This window comes from Lineus longissimus, chromosome 1, assembly GCF_910592395.1.
Source record: "Lineus longissimus chromosome 1, tnLinLong1.2, whole genome shotgun sequence".
Lineage (NCBI taxonomy): Eukaryota > Metazoa > Nemertea > Pilidiophora > Heteronemertea > Lineidae > Lineus > Lineus longissimus.
In genome coordinates, this window is record NC_088308.1 from 25,032,032 (window position 1) to 25,045,798 (window position 13,767).

A 13,767-nucleotide genomic window follows, 5' to 3' on the forward strand; every position below is an offset into this window, starting at 1 on the left:
GGACTGATTCGGCCTGGCTGTGACTGTCTCATCTCTCTAACCATAATAAGAACTAGGCAGTGCAGTGAAGACTGATGTGGCCTGGCTGTGACTTCCTCATCTCTCTCACCATGTAGAGAACTTGGCAGAGCAGCCAAGACTGATTTGGCCTGGCTCAGACTGTCTCATCTCTCTCACCATATTAGCAACTAGGCAGTGCGGCGAAGACTGATGCAGCCTGGCTGTGACTGTCTCATCGCTCTCACCATGTTGACAACTTGGCAGAGCAGCCAAGACTGATTTGGCCTGGCTGTGACTGTCTCACCATATTTACAACTAGGTAGTGCGACGAAGACTGATTTGGCCTGGCTGTGACTGTCTCATCTCTCTAACCATAATAACAATTAAGCAGTGCAGCAAAGACTGATGTGGCTTGGCTGTGACTTCCTCATCTCTCTCACCATATTTACAACTAGGCAGAGCAGCCAAGACTGATTTGGCCTGGCTGTGACTGTCTAATCTCCCTCATCATGTTGTCAACACGGTGTAGCAGCCAGGACTAATTCGGCCCGGCTATGGCCGTTTCATCTCTCTCATCATGCTGTGAACAGTGGGGCAGCCAGGACTGATTCCGCCTGGCTGTGACTGTCTCATCTCTCTAACCATAATAACAACTAGGCAGTGCAGCGAAGACTGATGTGGCCTGGCCTTGACTTCCTCATCTCTCTCACCATGTAGACAACTTGGCAGAGCAGCCAAGACTGCACTGATTTGGCCTGCCTGTGACTCTCTCATCTCTCTCATCATGTTGTCAACACAGTGGGGCAGCCAGGACTGATTCGGCCTGGCTGTGACTGTCTCATCTCTCTAACCATAATAACAACTAGGCAGTGCAGCGAAGACTGATGTGGCCTGGCTGAGACTTCCTCATCTCTCTCACCAGGTAGACAACTTGGCAGAGCAGCCAAGACTGATTTGGCCTGGCTGTGACTGTCTCATCTCTCTCACCATATTAGCAACTAGGCAGTGCGGCGAAGACTGACGCAGCCTGGCTGTGACTGTCTCATCGCTCTCACCATGTTGACAACTTGGCAGAGCAGCCAAGACTGATTTGGCCTGGCTGTGACTGTCTCACCATATTTACAACTAGGCAGTGCGACGAAGACTGATTTGGCCTGGCTGTGACTGTCTCATCTCTCTAACCATAATAACAACTAAGCAGTGCAGCGAAGACTGATGTGGCTTGGCTGTGACTTCCTCATCTCTCTCACCATATTTACAACTAGGCAGAGCAGCTAAGACTGATTTGGCCTGGCTGTGACTGTCTTATCTCTCTCATCATGTTGTCAACACGGTGTAGCAGCCAGTACTAATTCGGCCTGGCTATGGCCGTTTCATCTCTCCCATCATGCTGTGAACAGTGGGGCAGCCAGGACTGATTCGGCCTGGCTGTGACTGTCTCATCTCTCTAACCATAATAACAACTAGGCAGTGCAGCGAAGACTGATGTGGCCTGGCTGTGACTTCCTCATCTCTCTCACCAGGTAGACAACTTGGCAGAGCAGCCAAGACTGATTTGGCCTGGCTGTGACTGTCTCATCTCTCTCACCATATTAGCAACTAGGCAGTGCGGCGAAGACTGATGCAGCCTGGCTGTGACTTCATTATCTCTCTCACCATGTTGACAACTTGGCAGAGCAGCCAAGACTGATTTGGCCTATCTGTGACTGTCTCATCTCTCTCATCATGTTGTCAGCACGGTGGAGCAGCCTTTCAACAGTTGTGTGTGCTCACTAGAGCTTGCACTTACATACTAGTATAAAACTAACCGTCATCGGATGCGCATCCGATATGCCACGAGATCCATCACCGTCAATTCCTATACCGTCATTCGATGCCACCAGATTTTTTGAAACTTCACCGTCAATTCCTATACCGTCATTGGATGCCACCAGATTTTTTGTAACTTCACCGTCAATTCCTATACCGTCATGGATGCCACCAGATTTGTTGTCTTTGTAAAGGTTTCGGGGATACGACAAATGCATGCGAGCACCGTCGGCGGAACCCCAAACCGCCCTCTCGATCTATCCGTAAGGACAAGCCACTCTCGTGACCGCCACGTTTACGGACTTCGGACCTCCAGACTTTAGAGACCGAGCTTTTCTTTACCTTACAATTACTGTATACTCGGCGCCTCACTTATATGTGTTGTTTTTTTCACATACATTGTTCTCGTGGTTTACGGAAAAGTAGGCCTAAAATGTTATAGTGTCTAAAAACAATATTCAGTTAATGGAATTACACTTTTTTCCATTACTGCTTGCTTGATATTGCCCTAACAACTTTTTCATGAATCAATTTTGAGCATTATGTTTACAACGTAGTTATTATAGCACGAAATATGAGTCTAAAATGCCAAATACTTGCAACTATTATGTTAATCACTGAAATCTTAGTGTATTAATTGCTCGCTATAAGCTAGGTTATTGCGCCCCTAAACCAACGTACTGACAACGCCACCTCCCCGGAACTCAAACTTTAACGTGAGTTAATTGTAATCTTACTCTCTATATACCAAAGTGATTTACCTAGGAATACAGTTGCACTTCACTGAAAACTAATGATGTGTTGATGAGTTCAATGAATCCTTCGATTCCTTTGGTTTTCTTGGCGAACTGACGTCCGACAATCAATGACCCGTTGACGTGTACCTGCAATACGCCATTGGCATTGGCATTGCCGTAGTGTGTAAACAGATCTATTTTTGGACGAAACTCAGCCCCTCGCAAACTTTGGTCCATTTCGCCAATGATGACACTGCTTCTAAGCTGTACCACAGCACTTTAAGCTGTAGCAGCGCCAAGCAAGATTCAAGACAAATGTCGCATCATTCGTACGCATGCAGTTATTCCAGGTAATACATTTAACGACATTGCATGATTGTATCGCCACTTCGTGGGTTAGTTATATCGCCATCATTTCACAATGCTTCTCACAATGCTGTGATACAATATCGAACAACGTCTCATGCGTTCTTGGTGTACTGATGTGATTCCTTGTTTTTCAGATGCCAAGTGTCGTGTCAACTGTTGCAAGTGTGCTCATTCCATGTTCACTGTGCATGTTGTTCTGGTACTTTCGACAGCGTAAAGTGAAAGTGGATGTCCGTGGGAAAGTGGTGCTCATCACTGGTGCAAGCTCAGGCCTTGGTAAAGGTATGTAAAAATGCTCATCATGAATCACATTAAATGATAGAAGCATGCTGTGTCAATGACGGGTTCTTCATTCAGATGCGATCAGTTCATGCAGTTTTAGCCATTGGTTTATTTTTATCTTGGAGGAAGAATCGGTCCTTGGTAGAGATGTCACTAGCTATCAAGGTCTGTTGCTGGCTACACTTAGATATTCAGTCTTTAATTTTTTATGAAAGCGTAGTAAATTTTCTTTTCATTGTTACAGCCTGTGCTGTGATATTCTACAAAGCTGGTGCTAAAGTCATTCTTGCTGCAAGAAACCTTGATGCACTGGAGAAAGTCAAGCAAGAACTTCTTGCCTTGGATGTGCCTGTAAGTATATTGAGTGGTGTGTTTAAAATGTTCCTTCTTGCTCTGTGAGACTAAGGACTTTGTAACACAGATTCGTAAGCAGTTTCAAAGCAAAATCTTATTGACAATCTTCCAAGAGTTGTTCGGCTATTCTCTAAGACTCTGAACTTCTGAAGCAATCCCGATGTTTGTGAGTTTGTAGACTTATCAGATTCTGAGTGGGTTGGGTACATTTAAATTTGCCAATTTTGTGCTTTAAATTGATATTAATTTAAATTTGTATTTTATGAAATAGTTTACATTTCTTTTGTTCACTTACAGAATAAAAAACTGTTTGATCCTGATATAATTCAGTTGGATCTGGCAGATTTTGACAGCATAGCAAAAGCAGCACAAGCAGCTCTTGGTTGCCATGGAAATGTACACATCCTCATCAACAATGCAGGAATGAGTTACCGAGGGGAGATTTTGGAAACAAGCTTGGAAGTCCAAAAGAAATTGATGGCTGTCAATTATTTTGGCCATGTTGCACTTACAAAAGGTGGGTAGTCTTGTTTGTCTGTTGCAGTGAGTAGTAATGGGATTTTTCATTGTGGTCAATGTCATACCCTCTTCTAGAATCTGCTGTTGCTGTTTAGTTCCTTGCTGATTTTAGATAAATAGAAGTAGATATTCTATAGTTGAAGGGCTCAGAACACACAGGACATTAATGCATATTTGAAGAAAAAAACATTGTTGTTTACAAGAGCAGATAGACAGTGTCTCCCTCTATCATAAGAGCTTTTACACAGACTATTGAATCGATGGTTCTAAATCATGTCTGTGCTTATTTGGGTGTGCTGTAAACAGTTCTCTTGACGTAACATGTTACCGTTGATCTGTGTCTGCTGGGTATTCACCTTAAAATGGGCAACCTGTCTTTTTCAGCTCTTCTTCCGTCCATGATAGAGCAGAGAGAGGGTCATATTGTGGCAGTCAGCAGTATTCAGGGGAAGTTATCAATACCATTCAGATCAGCATGTAAGTAGACCACACACTAAGAAATCAGAAATAACTGAAACCAAATTCGATGTCAGAATCCACACTAATAATCTAGAAATCTTTGTGTAGAAACCAATGAGCACACATGCTCCTTCACTTGACCATTTCAGGCCAGTTGAAAGTATTGAGAGCTGGTCGTGCCTTGAACCCACAACCTTACGATCACTAGTTGGACCCTCTTCCACTATGCCACCAAAGTTTACTATTCATGTGTGGTTTTAGGTTAAGCTTATGATTGCCAGCATACACTGGTTCATGTTTATTACAGATTCTGCTTCCAAGCATGCCATGCAAGCATTCTTTGACTGTCTTCGTGCAGAAGCAGCTCAACACAATATCCAGGTGTGCATTGTGAGCCCAGGATACATCAAAACAAATATATCGTTGAACGCCATGACAGGTGATGGCTCAAGTTATGGAGGTAAGTATCAATTGGTAACTTCATCTCATCTTACCTTAACAAGCCCAATCCTGTACCGTCACACACTAGTGATGGATGTCAATCAGGATCTGATCAGTTGACCTGGTTGTGACATTGTCCATGATTGTGTCTCAATGGTCAACAGTCTAAACAGCAATACCGTGGTTGTGACACTGTCACCTCAAACCACCAGTTTTAACCTATAGTCCCTTCCTATTCCTCCTTTAATTGAAAATTTAATGCTGACCTTTCAGTGATGGATGAAAGTACCAAGACTGGAATGTTACCAGAGGATGTTGCAGCTGGTATCTTAAGTGCTGTGAGGACAAAGCAGGTTGATATCCTACAAGCTCCATTTGCCCACCGCATTGCTGTTTATGTGAGGAATTTATTGCCTGGAGTGATGGCGTCCGTCATGGAAAAACGCGCAAGGAAACAGAGAAAATTAATGGAAAAACAAAAGTGATACTCATTGTGTCTCAGATGAAGTCATAAACATTCAAATGGATTTACAAAATTGAACTTTTACTCACCAGGCAAAATGTGTGTTCTTAATGAAAGCTTAAATGGGTTATCTGGACATCTAATACAGTTTCTATATATGCAATGACTTTGTGACTTCCCCGGCTTTATACATTGTGCTACAGGGCTGTATGTGCTACTATATTGACTAAATATCCTGTCAAACCATTGACAGCAATGTGAAGATAATAAAGACACCTTTTAATTGAAACTAGGATTTGAAGTTTTTGTTCCAAGGATCCAGAAAGTTGAGATGAGTTGACTACAAAAGCTCTTTGGGATTTTCTTCCTACATCTAAGGACCATTGTGTCAGTCCAACAAGAGGTGGAGACAACACGTGGAATGACCAAGACCATCCTGCCACCATGTAAAGATGAAAGCTCAACTGCTTTAGGCATGTTTGCTGCAACAGCTTCCCTCCAAAGACCATCTTTTAAGGCACTTATGCAGGCGGGAGGAATGCCATGGCACCCGTACTGGACTAGGATGTATCAATACATGGGCACTTTGTGGTTGATATCCTCCCATGCACTTGTTTTAGTCATTGAGTCCATTCATAGCCAAAAAGAGCCGAAGACCTGGATCATCCAACCAGCAGTTTTCTAGCATAGGCTACTTCTGACAGACAGTTTTGACAATTGTCTCCCATATTTAAAGGACCACCCAGATGATATCTCTAAACAATACAGTGAAACAATTATCAGAGATTGTAACTGAAGATTATCACTTCAGCCCTGAAATAAGATTAATGTTATGACATGATCTTGATTATTCATGTGATGCTCAGACCCGTCCTTGGTTGTGACGTGAGTACAGTATCATGGTATTAGGTTCCTCGTTTTTGTGACTATGTAACCTTGGAGGAATTAAACTTCAAGTATTATACTTGACAAGTATTACTTGTCAAGTATAATTCCTCCAAGATGTAACCAAACGACTATATGACCCAACTAGCACTCCTGAAAAAGTATAAGGAATGCAGCAATGCAGCAAACTAACAGAGCCAACATTTTCTTCATCTCAGATTGTTTCATCCGATAGTGATGCTGTGACAATGTAATCCACATAATAAATGAGCCGAGTGTCCCTTTAAATTATTGCGGGAATGACGTCATGTCTATTCACTCATGCGCCGTGAAGTCAACAAATATGGCAGCCTTCGGCCGAGGAGTTTTCTATTTTTGTGAAAAACGATGACAAAAATACAGATAAAAGGGATTCCTTGCGACTAAATATATCTTTAATGATCAAGTATTGAGGTAATTACGTCTTGACCTTTTCAAATTTGGCATTCGCACTGCAAGTAAAGCTCGGCGAATGACAAACGATGACCTTTTCCCTCCTCATCAGCAGTCGCTCTCAAGAAAAATGCACTACAAATGCATTGCAATGTAGGCCTACATGCATGTATGTATACAACGAGAAATGAATTGACATGACACTGAGGTTGACAGCCCACACCATGAAATGGATTTTTCATGTAATATTATCAGTAAGTCTGTTGTATGTTGGGTGTGTATGTTGTCTAAGCCATTATTTAGAGCATATTTTTTTCCTTTGGCTTTGTAGTACTTCAAGTTCAACACTAGGGCCTAGTCTTAGTCTACTAGGGCCTTCTTGAATGTAGAGTAGAGAATGCTACTAATTAATACTGACATGACTGAGTAGTGAGTATACATCATCATGGTGATGGTTCTATATTTGTCTGAAAATTTGTGTAATGTTGCGCGATATGTATTGCCATGTCATGAGAGGAGTGAGTATTTTATCGCAACTTTTTAACGGGAATTAATGGCATGACGTGAAAGGCGGTAGGCCCCTATAACGCAAAACTGGTGATACAACTATCACGCAACGTTAGTGTTGTCAGCAATCTGCTACAATGTCAGTGTGACTATCCATGTTGTTACTGTTGGATTGAGAAACTTCTGAGTACTTTCCCACTGCGGGGCACTGTGCCTGGATGCCCCACCACGCGAGAGACCCAGAGTCTCGGATATGAGATTGTCAAACCAATTATCACTTTCCTACACAGCAGGAATTTAAGACTTATGATCAGCTGATTCAGGTAGGCCCTTTTCCAGACGCCTATAGTACACGCTGCGCATGTAGACTACCTGGGACTGGGAAAACTCTACGTCTTTGCAGTAGGTCTACAGGGTCAAAGACGCATGACAAATATGGCTCTGGCGCCATTAACTGTCCCATTGTCTAGCTTATTGACAAAGGTCAAAACACACACCTATTGTGATAATAGTCATGCTTTCTTGGATCAGAAAACACAGGCCATTGGGCTTACAGAGTCTTTGATTATGTTGATTGGTCATCGATCTGACACCGAGTGGAAGTCCCACATTCTTGATTGATGAAAGTCTTGACATGGCCATGCCATGATGTTGCATATTCATGTTTCACCCTCTTTATCATTGCCTATACTGTTTTTTGTTTCCTCTATCAAATGATTTTGCCGCTAAAATCTTTCTTGCAGTGGTCATTGCAGGTGCCTGTGACAAGAATCTGTGTGGGCAATATCAAACGTAGCAATTATTGGTTTTGCCTGCGGACAAGCGATCTTAAGTTGCACATAGGCTCATGAGATAGCAGCGATTATAATCGCAGGTTCACAGTGACAAAAACTGCTTGTTTGCACGGCACTTCCTCATTACTGTTTGCGTTGACTGTTATACTCAATTACATTATGTGATAGAGTATCCCTATCTGTCAACATCACTGTTGTGGTGGCTGGTCTCAGTCATTGCAAGTGGTACATGTTATCAACAATAAATAATGACTAGTCTTATTTATTAGTTCTTGATATAAGTCACATGAGTGCTCATCCTCTGGGCTCTTTCCACCCCAACCTTGAGAAATATTTCTTGCCAGCAGAATTTTATACAAAACAAGTCAGGACTGCAGATAGCATTGTAAGCAGCATGGGTATTCCAATAATGACGCATATTTTCTGGTCTGCTAGATTGTATCGTATCTCCCATTGGATTCCAATCAATACATTGATCTTGGTCCCATTCTACTTCAATCATCATACTGCCTGATGGTATTTTAACAGTCTGGATGTCTTCAATGTCATTACCTCTTTGAGCAATTTGGTTTCTTTGGGATTGATCAAATGTTAGTATCTCTGGAGTGAAAAGACGTTTCATTAATTCATAATTTTGGCAATCTCCCAAATTCTGGGTTGAGTCAATCATGAGTATCATCAAGTCTTTGCATCAAGCTTAACTTTGAATTCGACCCAAAGCATTGTTTGTAACTAGCTGTGCCATGTTTCATTGTAACCTGATGCCATTTCTGACATTTTGAGTTGTCTTTCTTTCTTCTCTTGTCAACTTTACAATTCCTTTTAATCAGGGTGTCAAGTTCTGATGTAACTCAGGTTAATATTATGATTGTGCTCTCTGAAAAATCTCTCCTGAGGAAATTTCTTTTCAAATTTGTGATGTCAGCAATGTCAAAAGATAGTAAAGACTATTCTCTTGTTATAAACTCTGGATAGCCCAGTATGTGTGGTTATGGAGACAGAATAGCTATTGGATTTCGCCTGATCAGCTTGCAACATCTTGTGTGTGCGAGTCTTTCCGTCGAATGTCCCTTTGAAATAATTTGATAACATAAGGAAAGGATATTTCCTAGAACGCAGTATCAAGAAGTTATTTATTCTGTGCCATTACTCAGTTACTGTATAACTTAACAAGATGGATGTCATTCATTGCCTGTGCAAGTAGATTAATGGTCCAGTGAGAAGTTGTTCATGTTCATACAGAGCTTGTACATACTTGGTCTTTATCAAATTGACTTATTGAGGAACATGTCATATGTATCAATATCACGAGTCTGAGCCTGGCTCATTATTGTAAACGGTGTATGAACTTCCTAGTTTTGCTGATTTTAACTCTCCTTTGGTAATGATTATGATTTGTGACACTAACTTAAACATCACACACTCTGTTTTGAGTTGGACTTCAAACTAGTCCAATAGAATTTACACGTCCGGGATAAAAGTTTGAGGCTGCAAGAACAGTATCATAAATTAATTGGTTTCCATAGTGTTCTGCATCCTGTTTAATGCAGTGAGTCGCTTGACTGCTAATAACCGAGGGATTACACAAGATCTGTGAATGACAGAAACAGTTAAAATAATCAATATCATCTACGTACAAGCTAACTCAAGCTCTCGTGGATCGGACCACAGAATCTCGCGCTGCAAGGCGATTTCTTACAGCATGTTGCTGCTACATGTACTTGAACAATTTTACAAAAAGGTCAATATGTTGACAAGTACAGAAACTTGTATCTTTGGCATTACAGGATCTTTAACTCTTGAATGTTGCTTCTCTCTCAAACGTTCTTTGATTCATATTTTGCTCCTCATGCATGTATTTCCATCATGGGTAAATATGTCGAATGTTATTTCTACTTTCAGAAAATCAGACGTCGTTATGAATATAATGCGTAAAGTAATGGGTGGTCACACCCGTCCTGTCACGGAATCAGCTGCGCAGAGTCATGACAATGTCCTTGGTCTCATGCATCTCCGCAAACTCTTTAACGAGTTCCGCCATCCTCCCGGCGGGACCACTCAGAAGGAGCAAGAGGAAAAGCTGTATGCAATGTTACCTCTCTTCATCAAGGTGAGTAATCTTTTTTAGACTCAGTATACATGTAATACTTGATGACTACCCCCCCCCCCCCCCCCCCAACTGTCCTTTGAATGAAAGATTCCAGGTACGAGAACTTGAGTGCCTATGCTAGTGCTGGCTAAAGATCCACACAGTGAGAAAATCTGTGTCTTGTCATCATTGTCACAAAATGCAATTTCTACCATCACTGAGACACCCCTCTGACAGCCAGTTCAGTTTGTACTTTTTCTCTTGATGCATATTGTTTGTTTTCTTGCAGGTGTTTGGCTCATCACATTCCAGTGATATGACAGAGAAGTTCAGCGATATACTTCAGTTCTGCAGCCACGTATCTAAACTGATGGTCAGCGAAATCAGACGGCGCGCCTCCAATCAATCCACAGGTAATGCTTGAGTAAATCATTTGATAATGCCTACCAGTATGCATTGTTATACTAATGTTATTGTTATCATAATGATCAATGCTGGAATGGAGAAATATTTCTGTGCCATATGCTTTTGGCATGGTTTATGAGCTTCAGAATAAAGAACTGACCATCAATTCTACTGCACCTGGCCTTGGTTGAGATGATCAGTGTGTTACATTCTCAAAGTGTCTGCAAAAAAACATATCCGAAAAGATCAGTTTTCTCTGACAATAATTGAGTAGAAGAGCAACGTAGAGATGGATATAATACTCTCTCAAGAACTGCTTAAGATGCTCACATCGTTACTGTAAGCGTCTCTTGTTTGTTGATTTGGCTATCATGCCTTGTTTACTGAGTCATCTGATGTCACGACAACGTCATTGGGAGTCAATGCAGACAACACAATCTCATCAATATTCATTGATTTGTGATTGAAACGTCATCTGATAGGTTTGATTGATAGTCAGCTCACCACTTTCAGCATCGTACATAACTGATTAATTCGTGCCTTTGGCTCCATTATGCGTTTGTTTTCCATTATCAAAGATACACATGTTTGTTTTGTCGATATTGGTCATTCATCTTGTGACTTGGTTGGTTGGCTAGATAGTGATTTAACTCTTTGCGTATGAAACTGGGATGGAACCCTTTGCGTATGAAACCAAGAATGAATTTTGTCTGTTGCCACAAATGAGTTTCTTGTCTCATGTCAAGTACAGTGCCTCTGTTAATTCACGTTGAGTTACCCTTGCACAAATGACTTGTGTGTGACATGCAGCATAAAATGCTTATATGCAGATAGGCCATGAGAGATCTTGACTTGTGAAGAACAGTTAATTTACACCAATATTTTCAAGAAATCTAATCTGGCACATTCGATTCTTTTCAGACATGGCAAGCTGCGCGATTGTCAAATTTCTTGAAATCGAATCAACAGAAGAAGCTAGCAATGGCTGGATGTTACTTAGTGTTATCAACCTCCTCTCAACCGGCTCCCCCAGTCTGATCGACTGCATGACAGCTGCATCACTACCCTCGACTCTTGTCAAATGTCTCTATCTATTCTTTGACCTACCTGACGTGATCGACTCCAATCAGACACCGGAGTGTGCTTTCACACCCAGAGAGCGCAGAATCCTACTGCAGAAAGTGTTTGTGCAGGTGGGTAGAAATTGGTGCCAGCAACAGCTTAGGCTAAATAAAAGGAGGATCGATCAAGTTGTCTGTAGAAAAAGCTGAAACTTTTTGTTGAAAGGGAGATCTTCAGGCGAAGGGAAGAGCAGATATTCTATCATTTGTGCTCATCCAACTCTACTGCTTTCTTCGTTCAAATTCGGCTTTGCAAGCATGCCATCACAGGCTGAAGAACTTGATGTGTAGGATAACACTAACAGGAGGGAAGTGGATGTCTTTAATACCGTCCATTTGTTTCTAATCCGTATTGTCTTCATTTCCAGGTTCAGATCCGGCTGTGTAGCCATGCATCGCCGGCTGAAGAACTTGCTTTGAAGGATGATCTCACATTACTGTTCAGTGCCATAACCAGTTGGTGTCCGCCGCATAATGTGCCGTGGCGGAAGAGCTCCGCTGAGGTTCTCATGACACTTTCTCGGCATGGTCTTACTCCATCAGTTGTGCAATATATTCATGGTGAGCCTTCTTAGCCCAGTGAAAATCGAAACTGATTGTTGTCATCATTTCTGTTAGAACCAGAATTTGGGAACAAAAGAACAGAGCACAGTATCTTGCCATACAGAATATATGTTTTTTCTCCCAGGAAGCAATGGCTGCATAGCAATATAAGCTAGCCTTGCTATAGTAAAAGCTGATGTTGCACTTGGCCTTGGTTGGCCAGTTTTGTGGATGACGCTTTTGCCTATTTTTGCACCTCATTTGGTAAAGTGATGTCTCTAGTTGGCGTTGCTGTCGACATTGCATGGGAATGATATCACAGGTCATTGCAGCTGTCGCTTATCACTGGGAAAAATGATCGACAGATTACATATCTGAACTTTATAGATGAAAGAGATACCTTGGCTTCTGAAATATTCATCTCTTTTTCAGAGAAAGGCTGTGTGGCACTATGTATATACAACATGCAGAGAGTACAAGAACTCTCACCATTGGAAATCGTGGAGATGTTCGTGACAGTATTTTGCTTCCTGAAAGACTCGAGTGAAGTGTCGCAGGTTCTCCTTGATGACTTCAGAGCTTGTCATGGGTATATATTTCTGTCGGAATTCCTCTTGAGGTAAGTGAAATGGCATGAAAATCTTGTTTAAAACTGTGAGAAATTTGGCAAAGGCAAAGATAAGGTTTGAAGGAATTGATACCGAGCTGGTGGTCCTTGGTTGTCTCATCAAGATTGCTGGGGCACAAACCAGGAGTTTTGGACATAAGTTAAGGTACCTGACAGCTGAGCAGTTTTGATTAGACGACCAATGACATTGCCGGCATAATTTCCATTCCAAATGCGTTGATATTAAATTTTTGCCATCAAATTTAAACGTAGCAGTGCTTGGTGATGAAAACGATTCCTTATAGAATTTCTGATTGAGCGTATTACCTTGTTGCAGGTTGGAGCAGGACGAAGCAGAGGAAGCTAAACAAGCTCTGCGTAACCTGGTGCTAATTGTTGGCTCGCTGACAACGTGTGGATTTATTGAGCTCAAGCCAGGCACTGCCAGTACAGGGTCATTATTCCAGATGCCGGGCTTCACGTTACCACAACCCTCTGGCAAAGGTAAGCTCCTTTAAAGTTAAACTAGAGATTGAATTTGGTTTGTTTGTTGTAAATATGTAGGTGTCTGTGTTGGCAATACTGTAAGCGTAAAATTCTCACAAAGTAAACGGGATTTTCCTAATTGAGTATTTACTTAATTTCACTTGCTTCTAACTTTGTCTTCTGCCTAAGCTGCTTGCTATCTACAAAGATGCAGTGTGGCTTGCCAGAGAACTCAGCTGGAACTCAATTCAGTTGTTCCAATTTCAGACACCTCTTACTCAGTTTGTTTCTAAATTGGCAAGATTTAAGTTACTAGATTTAGATAGAACCTGCACTGAGACATGCATGTAAATGTAGCTTCCCTCCCTAACAACTAATTGTAAGGCATGGCTAGTTAATTGTGTTGGGCGAACAAATTTACATATATGGAGTGTACTTGGTCGGTGTAAATTTTGTAACATTCGT

At 41.7% G+C, this 13,767-nt stretch overlaps 2 protein-coding genes across 7 annotated transcripts in view; both read left to right on the forward strand.

The window, feature by feature from the left end:
* Nucleotides 1-2,429: 2,429 nt before the first annotated feature.
* LOC135501160 (dehydrogenase/reductase SDR family member 7B-like) lies at nucleotides 2,430-5,722 on the forward strand. The gene is made up of 7 exons (XM_064793079.1): nucleotides 2,430-2,525; nucleotides 3,050-3,197; nucleotides 3,442-3,548; nucleotides 3,849-4,068; nucleotides 4,455-4,547; nucleotides 4,837-4,989; nucleotides 5,244-5,722. The coding sequence occupies exons 2-7, from the start codon at nucleotides 3,050-3,052 to the stop codon at nucleotides 5,453-5,455; spliced, it is 933 nt and encodes a 310-aa protein (XP_064649149.1). The 5' UTR covers nucleotides 2,430-2,525; the 3' UTR covers nucleotides 5,456-5,722.
* A 940-nt stretch (nucleotides 5,723-6,662) lies between these two features.
* Nucleotides 6,663-13,767, forward strand: part of LOC135493717 (WD repeat and FYVE domain-containing protein 3-like) — a 43,359-nt gene continuing 36,254 nt past the window's right edge. For all 6 annotated transcript variants that reach the window (XM_064781250.1, XM_064781274.1, XM_064781258.1 and 3 more), the window contains exons 1-7: nucleotides 6,663-6,771; nucleotides 9,954-10,161; nucleotides 10,430-10,553; nucleotides 11,467-11,738; nucleotides 12,035-12,227; nucleotides 12,642-12,828; nucleotides 13,154-13,320. In XM_064781250.1, the coding sequence (XP_064637320.1) occupies nucleotides 9,970-10,161; nucleotides 10,430-10,553; nucleotides 11,467-11,738; nucleotides 12,035-12,227; nucleotides 12,642-12,828; nucleotides 13,154-13,320 (1,135 nt within the window). In that variant the 5' untranslated portion in view covers nucleotides 6,663-6,771; nucleotides 9,954-9,969. The remainder of the gene's footprint in view (nucleotides 6,772-9,953; nucleotides 10,162-10,429; nucleotides 10,554-11,466; nucleotides 11,739-12,034; nucleotides 12,228-12,641; nucleotides 12,829-13,153; nucleotides 13,321-13,767) is intronic.